Raw genomic sequence first — 27522 nt, 5'->3', positions numbered from 1 at the left:
AGCTAGGATCCTAAATGTATACACTTCGGTCCATGTAAAGGTCTGTAAGGAACAAGGCTCTCACCTGCCTTTTATGACTTTTCCATCCCACAGAAACTGTGGAAGTGGATTCACAAGCTAAACTGGTAGATTTGCTCACATATCCCTCAAGGAGAAAGTAGGTCTCACAACTGAGAGGGGATAATATATAATATGAACAAGGCTGCCTTGCTCATTAGGCACAGCTCTTCAGATCAAAGGACAGTAAATTAAACTTCTCACCAGCCTGCCTGTTCAAAACGGACATGTGGCTCACGGGAGCAGCTGCAGCACCCAGAATTTCATGACTCTTTCGATGAGAAGGTCTCAGAGCTTCCACGTCACCGCTGTCATTGCTAACAAATATCTCTGCAGAATAGGTTGCCCTCTCAGGGCTTTCTGTTGTTATCTGAGTGATGGCATCTGACGACATCTTTTCCGTTTGGGAAGAGGCTGTGGTTTTTAAGTTCTCTTCGGCACTCTGCCAATACGAACCCGGTATTCTTGTGCTTCCTCGGTCTGTAACTGGGAAAATCTGCCTGATCTCCAGAGGCTCCTGACTTGGGGCTGGTTTTGCTACAACTGGAACATGGGAATGCTTAAAATGGGAATCTGGTGTAGGTGATCTTGGAAAGTATGCAGAATCCTGGATGCTTGTGAAATGTTCTGTGGGTTTCAAATTAGAGGTCGCTTCTAACGAATGACTCGGATCATTTAGAGTTGCTGGATGAGGGTTGCTTTTAAATCCACCAACTCGTCTCTTTTCAGCGCCAGCATCTATTAAACTAGGAAGAGGCAATTCCACATGCTTTGGAGAGAGGGTCATGTGTACACCAGACAGGGCTTTCCGGGTTGGTGATGAAGGAGAGACTGGAATGGTCGTTGAAATGTGATCTGGGGAGGAAGTGGATAACGGGCTGCTGCTTCCAGTGTCCATGGCTTCAGCCCTGCATAAATATTGATCAGAGGCAGATTTGTTCTCTTTCGTCAATGTACTTTCCTTGCCTGTAGGAAAGTGTGGCTGAGGAATACCAGCAAAACTTCTTGAGACATCTAGAGAAGCATCCTTTGCCTTTTGTTGAGGTGGGTTGAAGGGACGGAGAGGATCAGCCACAGTTTCTCCTGGGTTAGATTTGTTATCAGAAACATTAACTGAAGGCCTGTCGTATCTTTTTAGCCCAGTAAAGCCTTGGTAAGCAGCCTGGGTTTCTTCCCGATTCTCTGTAACTGAGTGGACCTTTTGATCAGTGCAAATCGCCTGGGAATTCTCCATAGAGGCAGAACTCTTTTCCTGAGGATATGCCTCCTTGCTGACAACCATGGGCACATGACGATGGCCGTCTCCACCTGGACGAAATTCAACACTCTTATCTGGCACATGAACGGCTGTCATGCTCACAGAAGCGCAGGGTTGAGGAGTTCCCACTTGCAGCTTACTAGACTCCAGCTGTTCATTGCTAATCGACTGGGTTTCCAAAGGAATGGCTTCAGGAATGCTGGCACAGGGCACCCGGGAAGACGATGTCCTTTTACGGGATGCAAAAGTAATGGATGTGATTTGTTTGGCAGATTCTGTAGAAGAGGTGTCCGCAGCCAATTTTGCCTGTGCTGAGGCACTCGCTTCTTTTCCTGTGGCTGCCTTGGTGGTATCTGTCAGCCCCTTCAGACTTGTGTCTGTGGCGATAGGCAAGGGAGTGTGAACATTGTGGCTGGAGTCTGAGAGATTTTCTGAGTGTGCCCGCGGCTGGTCGCTGAAATGACTTTGGTCACTGGTCAAAGACGTAATCTCGGAGTCATCCGGAAGGGCACGGTCAGTTCCACATACCACCCTAGGCTGGGCTGCACTTACTACAGGCCATTCAGCTAGTTGGGAGTCTTGTATCCGAATGTCCTTTTGCAGCTCACTATCACTTGAAGTTTTTGAGAGTTCTGTGTCTGTCTTCAGAATAGAACTGCAGCTAGAAATTCTTTCATAGCTGTTTCCCCGCAGCCCATCCTGTCAAGAATCCGAGACAAACAGAAAGTGCATACTTTAATAGTAGAGATCCACAACAGCAAAATCAGTTCAGCAAATTAATGTAAATATTTTTATATTTGATCTGTCACAATCAATGGAGCAGAGATAAAACCAATGAATCTTGCATGTACAAACAACTGCCAAATTAAGAAGATCAGAGGACTTTGTCTTAAAGAAGGCTTCCTAATCTAAACCTCAACAAATCTTTAACTTTAAAGAATAGAAAAGGAAGTGGACCAAATCTCTTGCCTCCAAGTCCCAACTTGGTGTCAGACTGCCTCCAAACGTGCCAAGATGTCACCATGGACAGAGAGAGTCAAAGTGAGCCCCGATTTAGTGGCACATATAAACTAGGGATGGAGTTTAACGACCCAAATCAGAAAAATATGACTACACAGGCAAAAGTTGTGAAGGCACCAGTGCTATCCCACCACTTCCTTCTAACACTTCTAACAAATTTCTAACACTTAGATCTTGCATTTAAAAATAAAAGCATTTTCAAGGCTGCTTGCAAAGTTCAAACATCATAAACCCATCAAGATCAAAGAACAAGCAATGAATAGACATCAGTAGAAAAATCTAACAAATCAAAAGAACAGGGAAGTTTGTCATTAAGAACCTTTTGGAATAACAATATAGTTAGCCTACAAATTAGCCTTCAACAATTTTATTCTGAGATCCTGTGTTGAAGGGCAATGTTGTTGTTGTTGTTGTTGTTGTTGTTGTTGTTGGATAACGTTCTGGGAATTGTGCCTAAAGCCAAAAGTTGCATATAGTTAAAACCCATTAGATTCAATGGCAGGCGGGATTGCCAAAGTCATTCTTCCTAGAACTACTTTCCGCCCCTCCTTTTTTAAAAATTTTACATTTTTTAATTTGCCATGTGCATCATGCTGAATGCACACAAGTTGAAGCCTACTGTAGTCCCACCCACCCCTCCCACTTTCAGAGTCTATCTAAAAATGTGGCAGCTTGGTGGATTTCCCCAGGGAGAAAATTGCACAACTGCAGTATCACCACCCAAATGTGTATTGTTCTCAGCAGAATGGAATTTATGAAAAGACTGATCTGCCTGATGCACAAAGTAGGTCTACATTCTTGCAATCAGCACAATGAAAATGTAAAGGTTTTATTAAACGTCAGTTCAAGGCAACATTTAATTCTACACTTTACTGATAGGTGGTTTATTTGCAGAGGCACCTGTGGATGGCTTCACAGAGGCAGGCAATTTCTAATCTAGATTTGAAGACTATTTCCAACAGCTCCGGTGTCACCCAGTTTACTGAAATGCCAATCTAAATAATGCATGGGCAAAAGAGAACAGCGTAAGCTTTGAACTCCACTAGGCTCTCTTCCTAAAAAGGAATAAAGAAAACCCCTGGCATGTGAGGTTTGCAGCTTTACTGAAACGAAGCACACTTTTGTGCATGCTACGGATGAAGATTGCCCATTAAAATAGAATAAAAATTCTCATCTTTTCTGCAGTTAACGTCAAGTCTTTTGTGAGCCAGAGAGAGAAATTATAAAAGCTGCCATTATTCCTTTGGAGGCAGCGATACAATAAATGCAAAGAGATATCCTCTTGTTTACCTGATGTAGTAAAAACAACTTATTTGGCACAAGTAAAAACAAAGAACAAAAAACACCAGCCTGCTTCAGTAAGAAAGGCTGAAACAAAACACGTCTTTTCAGAGCAAAGATCACACAGCAAACTGTCAGTCAAACAAACAAACAAGGAACCTCTTTCAGATGCATGCAGAAAACTCAGCAACTCCAGCTTCCTGGAGTGAAAATTGTTTCTTGGAAGCAATTAGAGAAAAAGAGTATTCAGGTGCATTACTCAACGCTTCAAAACATGCTGCAAAGCCTCACCTCACCCCCACGTCAGCACTAGAGGCAGAGGCATTGTTCTCTTACGCTGGGAACAGACAAGACAAACAGGTACAAAATCAACAGGCATTTATATCTATGAGTTATTCAAGAACGTAAAAGCAAGATGCTGCTGGCATTAAGGAGTTCGTTAATACAAAAGGTCTCCCTCCTCGCCACCACTGCTGCAACCCCAACGTCAAGAAGCACAGTAGCTTCTCACATTACTTTGTCATACATGTCTATCAAAGGCATGTGCAGGATTGAAAATGACTGGATAAGGTGTGTGTTTGAACTTTAGAATTATCAGATACAGGCCTTAAATGGGCTTTCTAGAAAATATTCAAGAAACAAGCCAGCAGAAGCATCCCTGAGATGAATAATAATAATAATTATTATTATTATTATTATTATTATTATTACTACTACTACTGTTATTACCCAGCACGATAATACATCAAACATTAAAAACTTCCCTTTAAAGGGAAGTTTTCATAACTAACCACAATAAAACTGCAATGTAAAAAGGTAAATAATACTTTATTATTTATACCCCGCCCATCTGACTGGGTTTCCACAGGCACTCTGGGCGGTTGTCAACTGAATATTAAAAACAGAATAAAACATCACACATTAAAAACTTCCCTAAACAGGGCTGCCTTCAGATGTCTTCTAAAAGTCAGATAGTTATTTATTTCCTTGACACCTGATGGGAGGGCGTTCCACAGGGTGGGCGCCACCACCAAGAAGGCCCTCTGCCTGGTTCCCTGTAACTTCACATCTGTCAATGAGGGTATCAGCAGAAGACCCTCAGAGGAGGAGGCTGGACAATGAAGGTGGAGACGCTCCTTCGGGTATATGGAAGGCCAGGAAATCTGTTTGAGAGCAAGCTGTATGAGTAACCCTGAAAGCACGTATGGAGGTGGGATATGGCCTAGGCAGCCACTTGAGGCTCATTCCATTTCTTCTGAAGGGGATTCCTGAATTCCATGGGGTTGGTCCCTTCTAACTCTACAATTTTATGATTCTATGCCAACACCTGGGAATAAGGTCAAGGCTGTCCTGCCCACTCTGGACAATATATATTCCATAGTGGCGGAAGTTTCATAAGCAGGCAAACTAGCATTTGAAAGGTAGGGGTGGGTGTGCATTTCCTCGGGATCTGTGGTCAGGAGCTGTTTCCCAGTGGCGGGTGGGGCAAAACCTATAAACACACACAAAAGCTATACATACACAGAGTTACACAAAACACACCACAAAGCTAATTCACGCAGATTGGCTGGGGGCGGGGATATTTTTATCCCCATCATGGCAATGAGGAGGTCCCTCTCTGCTCCTTCGCTCATTGGTGAGCATCAGCTGAGAAGAAGGAGGCCCAGTAAAAGGCCGATTTAGGGGAGCATGTACTGGGCACAGAGCCTTGGGTGCGTCGCCAGGGATGCCACAACTACAATTTAGAATGGAGTGCGAGAAGCGGAGGGGAGCTGAATTTTTGCGTCGCACAAGGCGCCACAGACATTGGAGACCCCGAGATCCGCCGCTGGCCCAGTTTTCATCCTCGTTGCTGCATGCTGGGTTGGGAGAGTGAAATCAGTGTGACATGAAGGTGCTGAAAATCAGGTCTTCTGCATAGGTCCTCTGGTGACAGAGGGCGCAGCTTTCATACCCACTGCAGCAAGATAGGGAAGGGGTGGTGGGAGTGTAAGAAAGTCAAAAACTTCTGGGAAGAGATATACAATGAGATGAAAAAGATGTTGAAGTATACTTTCGTGAAAAAACCAGAAGCATTTTTATTAGGTATTGTAGGGAAGGATGTCAGAAGAAAGGATTGTAGACTTTTCCAGTATGCGGTGACAGCTGCCAGAATTGTGTTAGCCCAGAAGTGGAAGAAGTCCCAACGGTAGAAGAGTGGAGAACAAAATTGACAGAATATGCTGAATTGGATAAATTAACAGGGAAAATCAGATATACTAAGGACCAAAAATTTATAAAGGACTGGGAGAAATTTGTGTGTTATCTGGAAAATAATTATGGTGTAAAAATAACGCTAGTGGGATTCAAAGAGGCTCTGTAAAGTACTAATAAATATTGTTTAGTAGAGATTATGAGGAGGGGTGGAATAATTGGCAATATGAAAAAAAAGATGAAATGTGTACTAAAAGGGAAATTATGAATGATGTCAGCGACGTTGATGGAAGTTCAAAAGGAATATGATTTGTTGTATAATGGTTTTATTTTTATTTTTATTTCTTTTTTCTGTATTTTATATTTTTTTTTTTGAAACTCTAATAAATATTATTAAAAAAATATATATAGGGAAGGGGTGGTTTTTTTATGTCATTATGTCATTTCAACAATTTGTAAGCCGCTTAATTACAGTCATCTCTAGGCAGTGTATAGGAGACTTAATACAATAAAAATAAGAATGGGTTAAAACTTTATATTTTTTATTATCAACTGGCAGTGTGAAAGTGAATGGTTGCTGGCATCTGGTATTATATATGGCGATTCACCAGAATCAATGTCTTATCAATTCTGGCAATACCCCATAATGGAAGGCAAGCTGGGATGGAAAGAGGAAATGATCAGTGGGGACTATGACACCAGCTGTGTGAACTTGCCCTCAAAATGTGGGGCAGATTACTACGGCTCCTTTGAATTTTGAGTATATTAAGGAAAGCAGGTATTCAGCTATGCAAGTCTCACTTATTTCCTGTTTATCTATTGTCTGGTTTTCATAAATAACTACAATAAAACTGCAGTGTAAAAAGGTAAAGGGACCCCTAATCGTTAGGTCTAGTAGCGAACAACTCTGGGGTTGCGGCGCTCATCTCACTTTACTGGCCGAGGGAGCCGGCATACAGCTTCCAGGTCACGAGGCCAGCATGACTAAGCCGCTTCTGGCGAACCAGAGCAGAGTACAGAAACACTGTTTACCTTCCCGCCGTATCTACTTGCACTTTGATGTGCTTTCGAACTGCTAGGTTGGCAGGAGCAGGGACCAAGCAACGGGAGCTCACTCCGTTGCGGGGATTCAAACCGCCAACCTTCTGATCGGCAAGCTCTAGGCTCTGTAGTTTAAACCACAGCACCACCCGCGTCCCTAAACTGCAATGTAAGATGTACTAATTACAACATAAAACTAAAAATGTGTCTGCGCATGCATGCACATGCATGCATATATACATAAAACAAGCCTAATGTCAGTTTCACTGCCGAGATAAAAATAAAACACGAGATCCTCACCAACAGGGATCTGACAGGAGTCCTTGCAGACAGAAAGCTTGTATGTATGTCCCACAAACACTAATGATCTGGTGCTAATAAATAGACATAGGCCAAATTTGCTTGTAATACTGAGTTACGTTTTAGCGCTACGTGGATGAGTCCATGCCAAACATCAAGCTTGTGTTCTTCCCCTCCTTCTGCCATGTGGCCAGCATGACAACTTTAGCAAAGTTTAGTTTCACTCTAGCAGAATCCCTGCCTAGCATTATGTTTGAACCAGGAGTCCCAATTTAAAACAAGCTCTGTTAAGTCTCATAACAAGACAACTTCACACCTGCCTTGAACTTGGCTTGTTATCTGTTTTATTTAGTGAACTTGTATACAGCTTCACATCTCAGAAAAACCTCTAAGCGGTTCGCAAATATTTCAAGCAAAACAGAAACAAATTAAATGCAATAAAATACTGCAGATACAGATTTTTTAAAAAAAACCATGAATACATTAGAAGAATTCAGAATTAAAATAGCACAGTCAGCGACAGAACAGAATAACCATCCTTCTTATGAATCTTATTAGCTTAAACTAGGTTCCCTGCTTCAAACATAATGCTAAGCTGGGAGTCTGTAAAAGTGAGACTAAACTCTTACCCAAGTCTTCCTCCTGGCCATATTCTTCCATGTAGCTTGGTCTCATCCTCACAACACTAAACCATGGTTGAGAATTTATGTGCGCACACTAACAGCTGAAGCTGTGCTAGCTATGGCACAACCAAGCTGCACATTCAGCTCACACCAGAAGGGCTATAGTTCGGTAGCTTCAGTCCCCATAACATCCAGACAGAGCCAGGAAAGACCAGACTTCTCACAACAGACATTCTGACTTGCACTGCAAGAAGAGCTAGTCCCTTGCCTTCCAAATGCAGGGCACATACTGGGAAAGGTGACCTCTATAATATGCATATTATAAATGTTTTATCCAGTCATCCAGTTTCCAAAAATCCCATGCTATGTGGAAATGCTATTAAAAGGTCACCAGCACTGTGCACATGGTAAAACCACACCACTGGGAAGAAATTATTGCTTCCACATTATTGTTCCAATTAGTGCAACACTTTTTTTTTATTATTCAGCAGTTGTAAGATGCTGGTCCACAAGCCAAAGCTTGTAATTCTGTCCTAACCCTACAATGCTTCCTAAATCTGCCTCCTGGTTTCCCCTGGTTCCTTCTTACCTTAACATTTCCAGCTTTCCTGGCACTCAAAAGCTGCATTCTCTTGATCTCTTCTATCATCCGCCGGTCTTCCTCGTTTAGATCAGCCTCGGCGTCTGCAGGTTGAAGAGTCAGCTTCAGTTTCACCCAGGCTGCCAGAGAGATCACAGAAAATGAGAGTAGAAGTTGCTAATTCAGTCTGATGTGTTGGCAGGTGGTCCACGTTCTGTTAAGGTAACTGCTATGGACACACAAACCAAGAACGGTTATTAAACAGGGAGTTTGAAAGACAGCAATATTAACGTATGTTCTGCTAAAATTTTGCAGGATTGATTTCTGATTAGACTGATATTTTCACTGATTCTTGGGGAAATACTTCGACTTCTTTTACATTTAAACAATAGCAATTGTGCTTCATGGAACTCCTGCAGTTCAATTCCTTACCATGTGCTTTTTCTTCTTCCTCTTCAGCACTCTGAAGTATCTGGGCTGCATGCATTACAGGGCGTTCGTCTTCCAGAAGCGTTTTGACACGAGCAGCCAGTGAGTCCAAGCTACTGCCGTTCTCACTCTCTTGGGATGCAAGATCCCCTTTGCTACAGGCTACACGGGCTCCAGCTGAGACTTGTTTCTGACTATGTTCATTGTGTTTCTCCCCCTCCCCCCACTGTGTTGTGTGTAAAACGGGACGTTCACACCGCAGAAGATTCTTCACCTTGATACCCAGCGAGTCCACACTGCTGCTGTTTCCACTTCCATGACTGCCACCCATTTCTTTCCTGGTTTTCTGCAAGACTTGCTGACCTTCCTCCCAAATATTAGAGGCACTGTCTAAGGACCCTGCGCTAGACGTAGCTGCTAATTCTTTGAGATCTTTGGGGGCAAACAACTTGCTGTCTGCAGCGCTGTCTACAAAGACGGGCAAGCTTTTATTTACTGTGGCACTATTGCAGCCTTCAGGCTCTGATCGCCTAACAGGCTTCACGGTCCTATGTTCTTCAACCGTTACTTGGGAGGGTGGCATAGACTCTTCTGGCAGAATTTGATCGTTGCTGAGGACATCAGCAGCTGGCTGACCATCACATTTTAAGCTACCAGTGAAGCTAGCTGTTTTGGGGAGCACATTGTAACTGTGAACACTTTGCCTAGCCAGTGTCTCATCCCATGACCACATTCTCTGAATTCCTGGGCTGCTCCCCTTGAACAATCCAGAATCTCCGGAGCCATCCATCTTTTTCATTTGCTTTAATGAACTGTCCAGGTCTGTGGAGGAGATGGATGAGGCGGATTTAAAGTTTCGGCTTGGGCTCCTAGTTTCTGCGTCTGCCAGAATTTTCTGGATCTCTTTTAATGTTTCAGATCCTATAAAGAAACAATCTTTTTCTCCTCCAAGAAGGACAGCTGAAGAACTGATTTTTTGACTTATGCTTTCTTCATCTTTTCCATGAGCCAAAGAGCTAGGCGAGAGTTGGTCTTGACTTACACCAAGTTCCTTTGAATCAAATCTTTCCATCAGTCTCTGTACACATTTTGGAGATCTTCCCTCACCAGAATGGATGTTGGATGGCCATTCTGGGGTTACGTGACTCTGCTCTGCTGTCTTAGGAGGAGCGGAAGACTCAAAAGTGCCTTCTCTTGGCTCTGGAGTTGGAGTACGTAGTTCCAACTGAGGGCAGACAATGCTGCCCTGATTGAAGCAGTCTCTGGAAGGCTGATGGGAGAACTCTGTAGGCAGTGGATGATCAGTACCAGGATCTGACCCAGCTGGGGCATGCACACTATGAATGGAAGAGTCAAAGCTTGACTGTATAGCATCTATCACAGAGGCCGAGTCTCCTAGAAGGAAAAGAAGAATGGTCAGAACTCCAAGTATCCCTTGCCAATGTTCAATAATCATAAGTCCTTGTCACGAACTGAAATAACATGGTGTAGGTAATTATACCGGAAAAGTAAATTATTTGGAGCATAATAATCACGTCGAGGGACGTGGGTGGCGCTGTGGGTTAAACCACTGAGCCTCTTGGGCCGATCAGAAGGTCGGCGGTTCAAATCCCCGCAACGGGGTGAGCTCCCGTTGCTCGGTCCCTGCTCCTGCCAACCCAGCAGTTCAAAAGCATGTCAAAGTGCAAGTAGATAAATAGGTATTGCTCCAGCAGGAAGGGAAACGGCGTTTCCGTGCGCTGCTCTAGTTCGCCAGAGGCAGCTTAGTCATGCTGGCCACATGATCCGGAAGCTGTACGCCGGCTCCCTCGGCCAATAAAGCGAGATGAGCGCTGCAACCCCAGTCATCCACGACTGGACCTAAAGGTCAGGGGTCCCTTTACCTTTATCTTTTACCACCAGAGTCAGGTTCACCAACATACCCCATTTAAAAGCTTCCCAGTTGCATATTGGTCTGTTTACATATGGCATGGGAAGGAAGATAGTGCTAAAAAATGACCGTCTGATGACCCAGGGTTAAAAGATAACTGAAAATACAGGCAGTGTTTATCAGTGTTTATCTCAAAGACAGGTAAAGAGCTGCTCAAAATTTTATGTAAGAAAACTGGAGGATTGCTGCCAAATTCGGGAAACCCTAATGAACAAGGGACTCTTGTCAGATCACCTTTCAGAAATAGGAAGTCAAAAAGGTAGCTTCACTGCAAATAAAGTGTGAACACCTGAAAAGAAGATTCCCATTAAAGTCTTTACCAGTGTCATGAGCAGCAGGAGAAACCCATAGGACCCACAGAGTAACACGGACAGGGCTTTTAGTGTGGTTGACCCTGTTCTGTGGAGCAGCATTCCTGCCAAGATAGGACAGGCACCCACTGCCTGCAGTTTCCAGAAACTGAGAGTCCATTCTGACGGACTTTCCCAGTTGGGCAAGCGGATCTTTGCCACCAGTGCTTATTTGTTAGGGTGTTCACTTCAAATGTTTAGGTTGTTTTTTCGCTTTCAAGCTGCCTTGAGAGGGGGGGTTTAGGAGGTGGCTCCATCTAGCTGAGATTTCCAGTGGCCAGTCAGGAGCTGCTGGGAAGTCTACAAACACGGCATGAGGGTAATTGCCTTCCCCAACAACTATCGTTAGTGATGATGGCTATTAGCTGCTGACAGACCTACCTATCTTCCACAAATGAAGCCGATTCATTTCCCGCCCTTACCTTCCGATAACTGCAGGCGTTGCGCTAACAAATCATTGGACGTCTTCAGTGTTCTGAGCTCAGTGGGAGAGAATTCTATTTCTCTGACTGGTCCTCGGGGCATAAATGGAGTCAGAATGGATGAAGGTGACTGATCAATGCCCAGGTTATGGAGGTAGACCTGATGCAAGAAGTGAGCACAGTTAATCTGGGGCAGCAGTCAAGGACTGCCACGTACAAATACAAATTTCGCCAACCACCACCATTCTACATAAACAGCACAAAACCTGAAAGGCAGAAATAATTCCACATGCAACTCTATGCAACACACAGCATGGGAATCTGTTCATTCGGATTCCGTTCATTCAATCACCAACACTACAAAACTTCTGTTTCAGGGTGGGGAACTGGTGACCCTACAGACGCAGTTGGACTTCAACTCGCATCAGCCCCAGCCAGCATGGTAAATGGCAAGGGGTGATGGGAACTGTAGTCCAGTAGTAGTAATTTTATTATTTATACCCCGTCCATCTGACTGGGTTTCTCCAACCACTCTGGGCAGCTCAGTAGGATCTAGTTTCCCAGAGTTTGGCCACACCTGTACATTTATTGGAGAGGAAGGTACTATAAAACTCTGAGAAACCTACTTTCATGCTCACAACTGTATTGATTCGGATTTGGTGCAAGCACACATGCACACATGCACACATGCGCGCGCGCGCGCACACACACACCCCTCCACATTCCTTTAAAAGCCCAAATAAGCAACCACTCACAGCCCTTTTTCCCCAGCAAAATTAAAAGCCCTTCCACAGCAGGCACACCGTGTTTCTTCCTTGCCAGAAAGACTTTAATTACCTGATACCTAAACTATATTTGGAAATGAAGGCGAAATCACGAAAAGGAAAATCTGCCACATCTGTGTATATTAAATGCATGATTTATTCTGATAAATCGGTCCTGGCACTGATTTACAAGACAAATTCCCCCAAAGACTGCAGGCAAGGTGGCTGAATCTCAGATGCCAACCACAGGGATCCAACGAACATTTTTGTCAAGTGTAAAATAAACCCTCAACCTTTAGGTATTTCTCACACCTCTTAATAAAAAGGTGCCAGGCCACCTTTTCCAGGCCAATAGGTGTCAAAAAGGGAAGAGACTTCCTTGTCTAGGCACTGGTATGCAGGGATTATTACTCTTTTGCACAGCACGACTTCCAACGAAATGGGCATTACATTTGAAGGGAGCCTTAGCTCAGTTTCATCAGCAACAAGGACTCATCTGTTCTTCCCTGCCCTGAAGTAGCAACAGGCTGGGGGAAACAACAGCCACAAAATGTGCAAAACTAGGGGGTTAGGGGGAGTTATGAACATGTATTCTTCCAGTTCCCCCTCCAAAGCAGGCCAGGGCATAGATGCGCAAAATTACATTTCCCCTTAGAAAGGGTCTGCATATGCCAATTGCCACGTTTAGAGGTGTAGAATTATTTCTGAGCTGGTAAGGCCAATGTGCATGTTGTTGCACTATATTTGCAAACACTGACAGGACAGGGTGGTCTGCAGGCATGAGTTCTGGGAGTCAGGCTGAAAAGAAGCAAGCCACTTGTTTCCTTTCTGCATGGGTCTGAAAGGGAAGGAGGGAATAGCCTTGCTTTCTCTGAGACTAACTCTACTCACCCTGGGGCCTTTGAACTGCAATGGGAGCGGGGTTGCCCCTTTCTAAGCCAGAGGATAATACAGTGGTGCCTCGCAAGACGAAAAGAATCCGTTCTGTGATTCTCTTCGTCTAGCGGTTTTTTTGTCTTGCGAAGCAAGCCCATTGACGGATTAGCGGATTAGCGCTATTAGTGGCTTTTAGCGGCTTATCGGATCAGCTGATAAGCGGCTTAGCGGCTTAGAAAAAGGGGGGGAAGGAAAAAAACCTGCAGGAACTTGCAAGACATTTTCGTCTTGCAAAGCAAGCCCATAGGAGATTCGTTTTGCGAAGCACCTCCAAAACGGAAAACTCTTTCGTCTAGCGAGTTTTCCGTCTTGCGAGGCATTCGTCTTGCGGGGCACCACTGTAATAATAATAATAATTTATTATTTGTACCCCGCCCATCTGGCTGGGTTTCCCCAGCCACTCTGGGCGGCTTCCAACAAAGATTAAAAATACATTAAAATGTCACACATTAAAAACTTCCCTGAACAGGGCTGCCTTCAGATGTCTTCTAAATGTCAGGTAGTTGTTTATCTCTTTGACATCTGAGAGTTGATGCAGCCCATCTGCTCTAATACAGCAGGTTTTGGATCAAGTGAAGGAGCTATAGGTATCCCCATCCTAAGTGTGCTTTCTACTGCAAGCGGCGCAGTGTAAACAGATCACATTTCCACAAACAGGCAGGTGCACGCTCATGTCTGTGGGTCCTGCTCCAGCAAGTGATAAGAACATGGAAAACTGCTTTCTCACTCGGATTCCCCTAGTTAGACCTGGCAAGAAGATTGGTGGGGAGGGAATATAAAAAGAGGAAACATTTCCTCATCTTTGTCCTGCCCCTCTTGCACCATTTGGGGTGGGTGGGGGGTCTACATTTCTTGAAAGACCAAATTGGTACAGCAGGAAAATCTGGCACCAAAAAAAAAAAGGTAACAGGGAGAGAAAACTGCTTATTCCAAAAGTCTCACAAATTCATAAATGAGCATGTATTTATTCCAGGAACCCACAAGGGCAAATATTAACAGGCAGCCACCATCAAAGTAATTCTTTTATTACCAAAGACCAATTTTCAGGCGCTGCTGTTAAAAAGGCAGGTGGGCATTCATTCCATGTCAGCAGTTTGCATGCTTTCGTGCTAGAGATAACTTGAAAAGAATAGAATATTTATAGGGTCTGAAATGTGCTTTGCCAGGAGTTTGTTGTACCAGCTTCTTCTGTTGTTAGAGACATGTGGGTGTGAATAATTTTCTCCCTTAGACTCCACTAAAAGCTGGGCTTGTGTCACAGAGTAGATTTCTGGCATGGAGTATCTCAGTATGTCTGCCCAGAAGGAAGAGACTGGAAGGTCACAGACAGCTCTTCAATGCAATAGTCAGAAAACATTAAGCTCCTCACCACTTAGCCATCCTGTCTTGTTCTTCTCATTGCAAAGACACTGATTCACTTCTTCTGTCAGGCCAACAATCTCAGCATATGCCCTATACGATCCATCTTACAAGGAATGGCTTGTGCATTCTTGTTACACAACAGTCCTCACCAAAAGACCGTAAGGCCTCAGTTTTATGTACGTGATAATTTGTCCAAAGCTGCCTTCCTCCCATCCACCCTCGATAAAAATTGGTCAATTTACTATGCCACAAAGGAAGAAAATTTTTCAGGCATTTTGTTTGGAAGGCTTCAAAATGTGACACATTGAGAAGAACAAGGGCAGGGGGAAGGATTAGCGGATCTTACTAGTAGGCAGATATGGGGGGAACTCAGGAAACAACTAATGAAGTTATTTTCTTTGAAAAAGGAACTAATTACTTAATTTTTTACCACTCCAAAGCATATTTTTTCTGTTTCCCATGACAATGCTGAGGTCTATATATTTTTTTACTTTTTTGTCCTTTTCTTTCACCACAATGGTAGTTTCTAATTTACAGTTTTATTTTTCCTATTTTCAAAGTGCCAAAATATATAAAATATAGATCCTTAGGCACCATAAGGCACTGGGCACATCCAAAAATGTCTGGGATAGAAGATTCTCTCTGACATGCTCAATTTTGTACATGCAGGATGATTCCTATATGAAGGATATTTCCACTCTGAACCTCCTATCTGCCACGGTAGAGTCCAGTTTCAGTCCCTTCTACAGATTTAACTAAGTACAGTGGTACCTCGGGTTACATACGCTTCAGGTTACATACGCTTCAGATTACAGACTCCGCTAACCCAGAAATATTACCTCAGGTTAAGAACTTTGCTTCAGGATGAGAACAGAAATCATGCTCCAGCGGCGCGGCGGCAGCGGGAGTCCCCGTTAGCTAAAGTCTTGCTTCAGGTTAAGAACAGTTTCAGGTTAAGAACAGACCTCCAGAACGAATTAAATACTTAACCCAAGGTACCACTGTACTGTAGTTGCTATTCTGGTATAAATGCTACCTATGTAATTGACCTTTCTATGTTTGCATGTTCCATTACTGTTGACACTGGCTCCTTGGTTTCAGTGCTAATGCCAATACTAGAAAGATCCAATTACCCACCCCCTCCTTGGTTCAAGACTCCTGTCCCTTCCGTACATGTGGAGATAAGGACATCTATTTCGATGGAAGAAGTATTTGGCAAAAAGTACCATGCATACCTGTCTCCAACGGTTAACAGAGTAGAAAGACCCTCAAGGAATTCATGCGTATGCACTATAGGTATACCATAAGATAAGACGGCTGTGGAGCAAGTGTACCAACTGTAACTGCAAACAACGACGTTTTAAAATATTGTGGCAAAATTAACTTACAGGTATTCTTTCTTCGATGTTTATCTCCCTGTCATATGGAGTTTTGAATACTTCTTCCAAACTGCTATGCAACTTTCCAGAAACAACTGAAGATCGCATTGAAGAGCGTCTTGAAGACTGTCTTGAAGAAAGTCTCAAGTCAGCGCAGCTGCCTGTCCCAGGACTAGTCCTTTGATTCAAGCTATCCGGTGAAACATCACTAAAATGGCCCAAACTGATCTGGTTGGTACAAGGAAGAAAACCCGGCAATTCTCTGGTATTATCTTGACAGCCATCTGTCTTTTCTTGGCTACCACTAAGAAAGCTGGCGTCTTCTCTGAGGAGTTCAGCAACTCTTTCACTGGAAATAAAATTATCTGGATTTCCTCCAGTGGCACTTTCACCGATTTCCTCATCGCTGGAGACAGTGGAGACTAGGACAGCTGTATAATGTTGGGAATGTGCATCCTCAATGTTAGCATCACTCTGCTTGACTCCAGACGCTCCTGAAACTCTTCCCTTATCTTCTACTGGATGAAAATCTTCACTGTGGGACGTTTCATGACCTACTTCAGCCCTTGGCATCTCTCTGCTGAGTGCGACCACCGAGTTTTCAGACTGAGACCTGGTAAGTGGCAGCACCTGTGGTGGGCTTTTATCATAAACATGCAGGTCGGTCATAGAGTTTGGCCCATAAAAGGATGCTGCCAGCCCTGCCTTAAGATCAGCCTGGCTCTGCTGCTTTAACAAAATATGGTTCAAGGAATCTGCTATTGCACTGTAGGCCTTCTGCCTAGGAGAAACGCCACTGGAGCCGTGTAAAGCCAAGGCATCAGACATCCTCTCAGCTGAATGACTCATGTTCCATGCCCCAACCTTCTCCATGAAGTTGAGAGAAGGTAGAGACTGAATCCTGCCTTTAAGAGGATATAGAACCTGGAGACCACCACTGTTTTCATCTTTTGATGCTTGGCCACTTTGCAGGGCAAGCGGCTCTCCCGCAGAGGGTATGCAAGTATCATCCAGAGAAGGTACGCGAGGCTCTTCCACGGAAGGAAGGAATGTATTGGAACAAGAGTTATTTGAGAACTCCTCGTGTAAGCAAGGGAGAGAGGACTGAAGAACAGCTTTGACCGGGTATGTCATAGCAGGAACTTCCCGAGTCAAACTTCTAGTTGTAAAAATTCCTGGAGTAGAATGATGAACGGGATGTGCCAGATGTAAAATGAATGATCCCTCATTAAAGGAAGGTGAAATTCCGACATCTTTATGTTCCCTCTCTATACTGAAGTCTGAATGCATTAATTCACTTTTGTCTCCCATCTGGATTTCTACCATGTTACGGATATTGCCATGCTCTGCAGCTACAAAGACTGGCTGGTGGGGTGCAGGGACATGAAGTTTAGCATCAGCAAAAGCCGGAACAAGCTTCTTTTGCTCCTCAAATGCAGCTTCAGAAACATGCTGCAACTCCTGCTTGCTCAGAAAAGGGTTTGAAGATATCCCAGGGATGATGCAAGAATCACCCAAACCCATCCTTTGCCCCCTGAAGGACACATTTGAAATGTCTGAAGATAATTGTTCTGAATTACCGGTATTTCTAAAGGGCTTTCCCTCCGAATAAGAGAGTGCGTTCAACAAATCACACTCAGGAACAGTTCTTCTTTCTTGGCCAGGTGGTTCTGCAAAGGTTTCCAACTCCCTTTCCCCAAGAACTACATTTTCCATTAGGGGGCTCATTTCGTTTTCAACTGGATCCTTTCCCAAAACACTTTTGCCAGATGAACTCTCGGAAGATAAGAAGCCAGAATGCTTGGATAACCCCACCTCTTTCTCCAGAATTTCAAGGAGGACAGGTGCTGGCACACGGCTGTCCAAAAGGAACAGATCCTGTCCCCAAGACTCATTCGGAGGAAGAGACGTTGCCGACTGCGGATTTAGCTGCTTCTGTGAACCTGGGATTCCCAAATTCTCATTGCTGGAGCCCAAGGTTTCAGTCCTTGCATCAAGGTGTTGTGTCTGCTGCTCACTATGATGAGCCTGTTCCCTGGGAGTGGGCCCAGAAAATGAAAGGGGATGCTGGGATAGACAACTGCCAAGGCTGGTATTGCTAGGTGCCATGCTGCTGAAAGCCAAGGGATGCTGAGACAGTTTAAAGTAATCGGAGAGAAGAGAAGAGTCTGAGCTGACATCTGTGGCTGCCAGCCGCACAGCTTCACTCATCCGCAAATGGCTTGAAGACTCTTCGGAAGCAACATTAGAAGCATCTGGAGTCCCTCTGAAAGAGAATTGGGGGTGGGGAGCCAGAATTACAATCCTGCATTGCGGTCTAGCAGAACCCAGAGAGAAAAGATTTCCAGGTCCAACACAGCTCAATATTCCCCTTCAAAAAGGTGCGTTAATAAATCACTGTCTCCGACAACATAAAAAGGTAAAGGGACCCCTGACCATTAGGTCCAGTCATGGCCAACTCTGGGGTTGCGGCGCTCATCTCGCTTTATTGGCCAAGGGAGCTGGTGTACAGCTTCTGGGTCATCTGGCCAGCATGACTAAGCCGCTTCTGGCAGACCAGAGCAGCGCAAGGAAACGCCATTTACCTTCCCGCCAGAGCAGTACCTATTTATCTACTTGCACTTTGATGTGCTTTCAAACTGCTAGGTTGGCAGGAGCTGGGACACAGCAACGGGAGCTCACCCCGTCGTGGGGATTCGAACCGCCGACCTTCTGATCAGCAAGCCCAAGAGGCTCAGTGGTTTAGACCACAGCGCCACCCCTCTGACAACATACAGGCATGATTTTGTTAGGATGAGCTTCCGGCCTTCTAATGGTTTTTTGGGGGTGAAGGTGGACCCCTTTGGCTGAAGCAGCACTAGAATGAAAAAGCCAGTGGTGCTGCAGTGGTTAAAGCACTGGACTAGGAACTGGGAGAGCCGGGTTCAAATTTCCACTCAGCCATGAAGCTCACTGGGTTGACCTTGGGCCTGACAGCCTCTCTGCCTAATCTACTTCATCGGGTTGTTGGGAGGATAAAATGGGGAGAAGAATGCACTCCATCTTGTGCTCAGTGCATTAAACAACACAGCTAACAGAGTACAAGAGAACAGTAGGTTTACCCCACCTCAAAGGAGCAAAATCTGTTCCGGTTTGCTGAAAGAGGGTCTCGTTGAAGAATGTTCGGCCTTGCGTTGAGTATGTTGTCATCAGTGGGAGGTTGGGAGAGAGGCGACTGTCCTCAGCTTCTGTCAACATTACAAACACCATGGTTATGTGGCAAGACTGAAAAGTCATGGCTTGCTAATCAATGCCTTACTAATGCAAGTGCCCTGCCAACTGGCAGGAGCTTAAAAAACCAAATATGGTTGAAAATGTGTAATACGGCAACTTTAAATGGCTAAAGATGAATCAGACTGAAAAACACAGATTTCACATATGGTATAGTCGTTTCTAACATAAAAAAAACTTTAAAATAAATTTTATGGTACAGCTTTAGGGGAATGTGTGACATGCCTCCTCTTAGAAAAAAGCCTCAAATGTATGAGAGAAACATTTACGTGTATGTAACTCAATGAACTTTGCATCCCTTTTTGAGCATACACCAATTGGAGACCTGATAATCAAGGTTAACATCTATAACCTGAAATCCTGCCCTTATTTCAATGAAGCTCATGCACATATGCCCAATCTAATTTTGGTGGCTCCTAATAGTGTTCCGCTCTTCGGAGGAAGGCAACAAGCTTACTTAAAGAAATTCATTTTTGCCATTAACTCAGCAAGAAGGATTATTTTAAACAGTACAAAAAGAGTTTTAAATCTTTTAATGGGAAAAAAACCCCAAGCTTCACCAAGTAGGATGATCTAATACATAATGGGTCAAATGAAATGCAAATTAGAAATCAATGAGTTTTTTCTGTCATATAAGGTCTTAATGAATGGATTTCTTATCTGTTTCTTTTAAGTAAGCAAGAAAATGCTTCAATAATCATAAAAATGTTGATGCAGAAGCCCCCCCACCCCCAAACTATCCACAGTCTGTAGAATAATTTGATCATAGAGTTGCTTGGCATCCATCTGTCTCGAGAGAGAATGGAAGTGTGCTTTTGGGGGTGAAGTCAAACTGTTGGAAGGTTGCATTGCCTGCTATGGCCGTAGGGAACAATACGGGAGAGACATGTTTTGTTGCAGCTGGAGCAGACGAAGGCAGACTTCGTGTTCCGTTTGAATACATCTTTGTGACACAGAATTGGTCTGCCAATGGGCCCAGTGCCTGAAGCCAGCTCCCCATAGAGCATGTCCTTGGGGATCATAGAATATGTTTGATTTTGGAGAACACAAAGCGTACAGCAGTGGTCAGCAAGGCTTACCTTGCCTGGGCCAGTTCACTGCCGCGGAGCCCCCTCTGTGGGCCGGATCACGCGTGCACCTGTGATTTCCAGCGTCTGCACAGATGCAATTTCCAGTGCGGGGGCCAGTAAAATGACCCCCATGGGCTGCTTGTGGCCCATGGGCCTTAGGTTATCGACCCCTGGCCTACGGCAAAGCTGGGGCACTTCGTAAGAAGCAAAAAGATACAACACAAGTGCAGTGTCTCACCTTCCAGCTTTTGGAAAAAGGTTTTGTCTTGTCTGTCTGTCTGTTTTAACAACCTACACCTGGGGTCAGCAAACTTTTTCAGGAGGGGGCTGGTCCACTGTCCCTCAGACCTTGTGGGGGGCCGGACTATATTGGGGGAGGGGAATGAACAAATTCCTATGGCCCACAAATAAAACAGAGATGCATTTTAAATAAAAGCACACATTCTACTCATGTAAAAACATGCTGATTCCCAAATCATCCGCAGGCCGGATTTAGAAGGCCATTGGGCTGCATCTGGCCCCCGGGCCTTAGTTTGCCTACGCATGACCTACACCTTGATCCAAATCTCATAGATCTATCCAGGGCCAGAAGAAAAAATGCTTTGGAGGCTAGATCTGCTATTTTACCTTTCAAACACAGAATTCACCAACTTAAGCTCTTCCGCTTTCATGTTTATAAAAGAAATGTTTATGTATCAAGAAAGGCTAAAGAAAGAAAGCCACATAGAAGTGCCTGGGAATCTCAGAAGCCACGACTGGGGTGAGAATGGGAGATGAGAGGCAGTGTTGGTGATGGGGCTCCAATGCTTTGGGAAGGTCTCGTCCCTCACCCTTGCGGAATAGTTCCTGCAACTTGTGCCCATTTCAGTCTCCCTGCTTGCACCACCTCTTCCTGACCGCCGGTCAAGCCTGCCGAAATATTTAAAAGAGCTTTGAAAACGTATCGCACAGAAGCAGGTTTGTGCAGGTTTCTTTCATTTTCAGGATGCATCCTGTTACAAAATGGAGGATTTCTTGGCCTGATACAGAATTTGAATATTCAACCCAAGGTAGATCGGCTATAACCAAAATGCCAGAAATAGCAATGCCTTGAATATGCCACTGTTTCCAAGAGCTTGCAACAGGCTAATATAACCTTGTATTGTGTTGTGAGTTTCCCAGCAACCAGGTTGCAAGTAAGAAAAAGCGTCAAAAGCAAAAGGTCCATTTTCTGCCTCTCCATCCTTCTCTTTCCCCTTCTGTACTATACTGTTAAAAGGAACAAAATGTGCCTTATACAACTCAGTATTCTCTATTCACCCAGCAAAATATTAATACCCTCAATGCATTTCATACAAAATGAGTCATTAAAAATAAGGGACAAAGGTTATTGTTGAATATAAAGTTTCACACAGTTGTTCAATGTCACAGGTGCTTTACAACTTTCCTGTTTAAATGCTACAGAAAACACAACAGGAAATCTTGAGAAGCTTTAAAGCTTAATGCACTTAATGTGGAAGAAGTTTTTCAGGCCCTGACTAAGCAGAGCACATTCTCACGGAGCTATGAAAAGGGCAAATTCTGCACCACAGGTTATCAGAAAAGGGAACAAAAATAAAAACCCCAGTATAGTATCATAATGCCCTTATGCAAATATCTATGACATGGTCTGTGTACAATTCAGGTCACAATACCTCAAAAAGGGTATTATACAGAGGTAGAAAAGATGCAGAAAATGTCAACCAAAATGATCATAACGCTTAAGCACCTTTCCCTGCGAGGAAAGACTGTCACATTCAAGACTTTTTAGTTTTAGGAAAATGGCAGCTAAGGGAGGACAAGCAAAACTTGCAGCAACAACTAAAAGGATATGCTTCATCATTGAATGTTACAAATCTTATCACAGACCGCCTCATTTCTTAGGCCAAAATACACTTCCATATTTTCAAATGAGTTAACTGATGCCAAGCACAAAGCATGAGGGGGCTTGGAAGACCCACTCAGGAGGACAACTTAGCAGAGTCACACATATGTCCAGCAAAGAAATTCCTCCTTCCCCCAAATATCAAACTCCCAAGTAAAGTGAGGTCCAAGGTCTTTGTACATCATTATTCATTGTTATGCCTGCCTGGTTTAAAAGTTACCAAGGATTTCGGCAGGATGGCTCCAAAGAGCCCTTTCTTTGGAGCAGGGTGAAGGATGGGAAGAGGAACACATAATCGTTGCCTTTTCAGCCACCCCAAATCAGATACAAGGCTTTCTAATCCATGTACAATACCTAGCAATATTAGTCATCTCAGAAACAAAATCCATCAGCTATTCCATTACACAATCTAAATCAGGTTATTCGCAAGTTACACTGAAAACCTATTAAATTTTATGTTGGCTGGAAAAACTAATGGAGCTTTGCTTTTCTCTAGGGAACTGCAAAATCATCATCTCAACTCTTGCTGCTTGTGATGGTTTTGGGGAAACGTTAACAGTAGTGTTCTGTGGGGAGACCTGTTAGGTCCCAGAGCAGCAAATGATACCAGCTACACCATCTTTAGGTGTCTGGTGCAAAAGAAGAGCAATTCTTCTTCCCACTGTCAATTCTGAAGGTCGCCTCCCTCATTCATAGCTAAATTTACCCAGCAAGCAAACCTGATCCTGCAACATCTTACATCCTGATGCTGACAAACGTGAAAGCCAGAAATCAGAATGCTGTTTTCTGAGCATTTAGAGATGGAGGCAAAACCTGAGCAGAGCCCTTCTTTGTTTTCAATTTGCTATATTAATTAATGCATTGTCATTAGAAAATACTTTTTCAAAAGGACTGTAGATGATGCCTCAGTTATGATGTCATAATAAATACTTTTAGGAAAAAGAGAAGGGGAAAAAACACATTCCAGTATTTCCATATGGAATACAGCAAGGCACTCCCTTTCGACACGCGATTCAACCGTCTTATTTAGTGTACACACACACTACAACAAGTATAGTCCAATGAATGGATAGTGGATAACATTCTCTTGGGATCAGTTACAGATAGGTAGCCGTGTTGGTCTGCCATAGTCAAAATAAAAAAATTCCTTCCAGTAGCACCTTAAAGACCAACTAAGTTAGTTCTTGGTATGAGCTTTCGTGTGCATGCACACTTCTTCAGATACACAGATACACGGAAGAAGTGTGTGCATGCACACGAAAGCTCATACCAAGAACTAACTTAGTTGGTCTTTAAGGTGCTACTGGAAGGAATTTTTTTATTCTCTTGGGAGTGAGGAAATGAGCTGGAAATGAACTGAATCTTTTTTGGGTGGGTGGGAGGAGAGGCTTTCAGAGCAAAAGCGTCCCTTTCACTCATCAGTAGTTGCCTGCTACCTAGTTTGCTAAATATGCAAAATCACCATCACTCCAGTCATCTGATTTGGCATTTGCCTACTCCTCTTGAGTGAGTAACACTGCTCATAGACTTACACCACTAGTTTTTCCACTTCCACTGACACCATGGGCCTCTCTATGCTCTCCGCACTCCACTCTCAATCCTGCCACTTCCATTCCTCCATTACGGCAGCCGCTACCCTCAGGGTGCAACCTTTAGAGCTGTGCATCCAATTTTCTACCCTCTTAGTGAAAATGTTTTAAATGGCCAAGACCCTTTTAAAGCCGGGACTGAAGGGAAAATATATATGCAGCAAAGGAAAGGGGAAGGAAAACAAAAGAAGAAAGATTCTTACGATGACTCACACCCAGCAAGCCATAAAGGCTCAGGGACAATAAGATCAAGGAACCTGGGGAAAGAATAATCCCCAGGAAAGCATCGCCCTTACCAACCAATCTACCCCACTCCAATTTCACTGCAGATCAGATTCACAGGTTTTGACAGGAGATCAAACTGCAAATGCATTAAAGAAAAGGAGTCATTAAGAGGAATTATATAAAGCTGTGGAAACTGATGCCTCACACGACAGCAAGTAGGTTCCCTGGCTGAGGTAGCTGCATTGAATAAGAGAAACAGTTCGATATACGTGAAGTGGGTGGGGGAAAGGAGTACTGATCCCTTTTACATGGGAAGTCTCAAGGTGCTAGATAATGCAAAACAAACAAAGCCCATCTTAAGCCGCTCCAACCTAAGCATCTTTATGCAATTCCCAGCTGCATAGTTTCTCTACGCACCAGTTTCTCTTGCCAACTAAAACAATACGAGCCCATATATGCTGCCCTGAGCTATTTGGGATATTAACAAAATAAACTATTGGTGCACATACAGTGGTACCTCGCAAGACGAATGCCTCGCAAGATGGAAAACTCGCTAGACGAAAGGGTTTTTGGTTTTTTGAGTTGCTTTGCAAGACGATTTTCCCTATGGGCTTGCTTCACAAGACGGAAACGTCTTGCAAGTTTGTTTCCTTTTTCTTAAAACCCTTAATACAGTTGCGACTTGACTTCGAGAAGCAACTCATAGCCTTTTTTGAGGTTTTTGAAGACTTTGGTGATTTTTGAAGCTTTTCCAAAAATTTTCAAACACCGTGCTTCGCAAGACGAAAAAAATTGCAAGACGACAAAACTCGCGGAACGAATTAATTTCGTCTTGCGAGGCACCACTGTATAGTCAGTCACTCTGCTACGCACATGTTTAGATGCCAGCAATGCTAGTCGCTAGAGCAGACAGAGGAAGATCAGGTAGAGACTCCAGGGAAGAACTAACAAATAATCACAGTTCTGCAAGCACAGCAAGAGAATTATGCCCCATGTTCCAGTTCAATTCAACTGAAATGCTTAACTACCCATTATCAGATTCCGACTCTGTGAGCAATATTCACCCAACCATCCAGCAGTCACAATTGGAAATTCAAGCCTGCCAATGACTAAATGCTGAAGCTAAACTGGGAGCAGGAGCTGCCACCAGCAGTCAGAATATGAAGCAGCAGGGAGAGATCAGAGTGTAGGTGGCATATCGTTCTCAATGTCTTTTTAAAATTTCTAAAATGTCTGACTGCTACAAAGAAAGTGTACTATATAATCCAAATATAACACCCTTAGTCATATTATAATCATATTTTGCATATGTGTTCATTTTTAGCATTTACAGTTCTAAAGGGCTGTTATGTCTATTTTAATTCTGCCGGTATCCACCCTGGCTGAGCTGAGGCATGGTGTTACATAAGGAACAGGGCCCCGATCCAAAGCAGTATATGCCATCTTCCCTATACGCTCAGCGGCTTTGTAGCTCCTTTCTGTTCTGTAGTAGCCCACACACTCACAACCCCCCTGAAGACTAGGGGCCCTCCAGACAAGCATCCCCTAAAGTATAAAAAGGTAAAGGACCCCGACAGTTAAGTCCAGTTGCGAACGACTCTGGGGTTGCGGCACTCATCTCGCTTTACTGGCTGAGGGAGCTGACATTTGTCCGCAGACAGTCTTTCCGCATCATGTGGCCAGCATGACTAGGCCACTACTGGCAAAACCAGAGCAGCGCACAGAAACGCCATTTACCTTCTCGCCGGAGTGGTACCTATTTATGTACTTGCACCTTGACGTGCTTTCGAACCGCTAGGTTAGCAGGAGCTGTGATTGAGCAACGGGAGCTCACCCCGTTGCGGGGATTCGAACCGCCAACCATCACAAATACAGAATTTTCTCAGACCACTTGCATTCCCCTCATGGAGAGGCAGAGGTAACTGGGTGATGCCAGTTACTGCCTGGTTCTTGTAGTCTGTCTCTCACTTGCACACTTTGGAAGTCACTTGTAGAACCATAGCATAATTGTAGAGTTGGAAGGGACCCAGAGGATCATCTAGTCCAACCCCCTGCAAGGAAGGAATCTCAACAGACGGTCACCCATCCAATTTGAAACCATGCCAGACCCTGCTTAGCTTTGCAAGTGCACTAGCAATTTTTTTTAAAAAAAAACTGTGTGACACTGAAGATGAGAGCAGCATCCATTGCCCAATAAAACCTAGCTAAGTAATACTGATTAAAAAGGTAAAAAGGGAAAGAGAGCACAAGCTCAAACTGGCACACAAACTTCATCCTCGATACCTCAGGGGAGGAAGAATTGTCATGGACCCCACAATCCTGATGGGTTCAAGGTGCAATTTGCTGTCAGAAGAAGAGGAGGGAAAGCACAGACAATGTTGTCAGTGGCGAGGGGCCCGAAGGAGAGGAAGGGGACTCACCTCCTTTTCCCTTAAAGAGGCTGGGAAGGGGGAGGTTGAACAACTGAAGGAAGGGGTATGAGGGGCTGAGCTCCGTTCCATCACCAAGAGCTTGGCACCACCTCTGCTGCTGGAAGCAGATCCATGCCCCACATCTGGAGAAACATGTACCACCAAGCCCACCAGCCTAGTGGCAAGAGAATTTCTCAAGTGAGTGCACCATGTCTTACTTTTAAAAACCGGCAAAAATTGGAAAAGCAGCAGCGTCCCAACTAAAACAGACTGGTTATCTAAAATGATGGAATACTTCCATACTGACGAACTAACAGGGAGGATAAGAGGAGATGTGGTACAAAAAGTGACTAAGGAGTGGGCTATCTTTAAGGAATGCATCAAAATTTATGTGGAGAAAGTAGAATTTCTGACAGATACTGAGTGAATCCAGAAAATGATTAGAGTGAAAGGAGAGTAAAGTTAAGATAGAAGAAGAGATTAAAGAAATAATGAAATGCGTTTAAGCTAGTTGGAAAAATAAAGTAGCGTAACAAGAACGGCTGGAAGTCAAGTCACTTGGCAGGTGTCCGTATGGGATAGGTTTGTAGGTATGTTGATATGTATAGTATAGGTAGGTACTATATAGAGTAATGTAGGCATGTTTTAAGTTATGAAAATTAGGTAGTGTGTTGTGTACGTGTATTGTGTAAATGTATATGAATGTGTTTTATATGTTAATAAAAAAAGGCAGGAGGGGGCGTGACTATTTGTTGAGACAACATCACAGATTTTGTCCAGTCTTGGACCGCTGATATTAGTGCCTCTGGCAATCTGTACCTGTAGTCTGACCTGAATAGCTGTAAGCCTTAAATAAAGCTTCCATCTTATATACAGGTAAGCCCCTCTGTCGCTGCCCTTGGGACATGAGCCAGGACAACAATCTCTAGAAATTATTTGGCCTTACCATATGTTTCAACAGTAGAAAATGGAGGAACACAAGAGAAAAAGAGTTACTGGCAAGGGAGGGTTCTGATAAGTTTCAAGAGATGCCATCTAAAAGAACAGGAATAGGGGTGGAAACAATCTGACTAATATGGACCAGTGTCACAAAGAGTGCCCAGAGTCCGTTTTAGGAACTTGCAAATTC

At 43.9% G+C, this 27522-nt stretch overlaps 1 protein-coding gene across 1 annotated transcript in view; it reads right to left on the bottom strand.

Annotated features, from left to right (window-relative positions):
* The window catches only part of ALMS1 (ALMS1 centrosome and basal body associated protein), a 71293-nt gene that overhangs the window by 29453 nt on the left and 14318 nt on the right, over positions 1–27522 (bottom strand). The window contains exons 4-9 of the mRNA XM_082236236.1: positions 19032–19152; positions 15935–18191; positions 11485–11644; positions 8786–10177; positions 8363–8493; positions 262–2014 (exon numbers count right to left, since the gene is read on the bottom strand). Of these exons, the coding sequence (XP_082092362.1) occupies positions 262–2014; positions 8363–8493; positions 8786–10177; positions 11485–11644; positions 15935–18191; positions 19032–19152 (5814 nt within the window). The remainder of the gene's footprint in view (positions 1–261; positions 2015–8362; positions 8494–8785; positions 10178–11484; positions 11645–15934; positions 18192–19031; positions 19153–27522) is intronic.

This window comes from Podarcis vaucheri (assembly GCF_965113315.1).
Source record: "Podarcis vaucheri genome assembly, chromosome: 9".
Classification (NCBI taxonomy): domain Eukaryota; kingdom Metazoa; phylum Chordata; class Lepidosauria; order Squamata; family Lacertidae; genus Podarcis; species Podarcis vaucheri.
The sequence above is the reverse complement of the archived record's forward strand: the minus strand, read 5'-3'. Positions and strand labels throughout refer to the sequence as shown.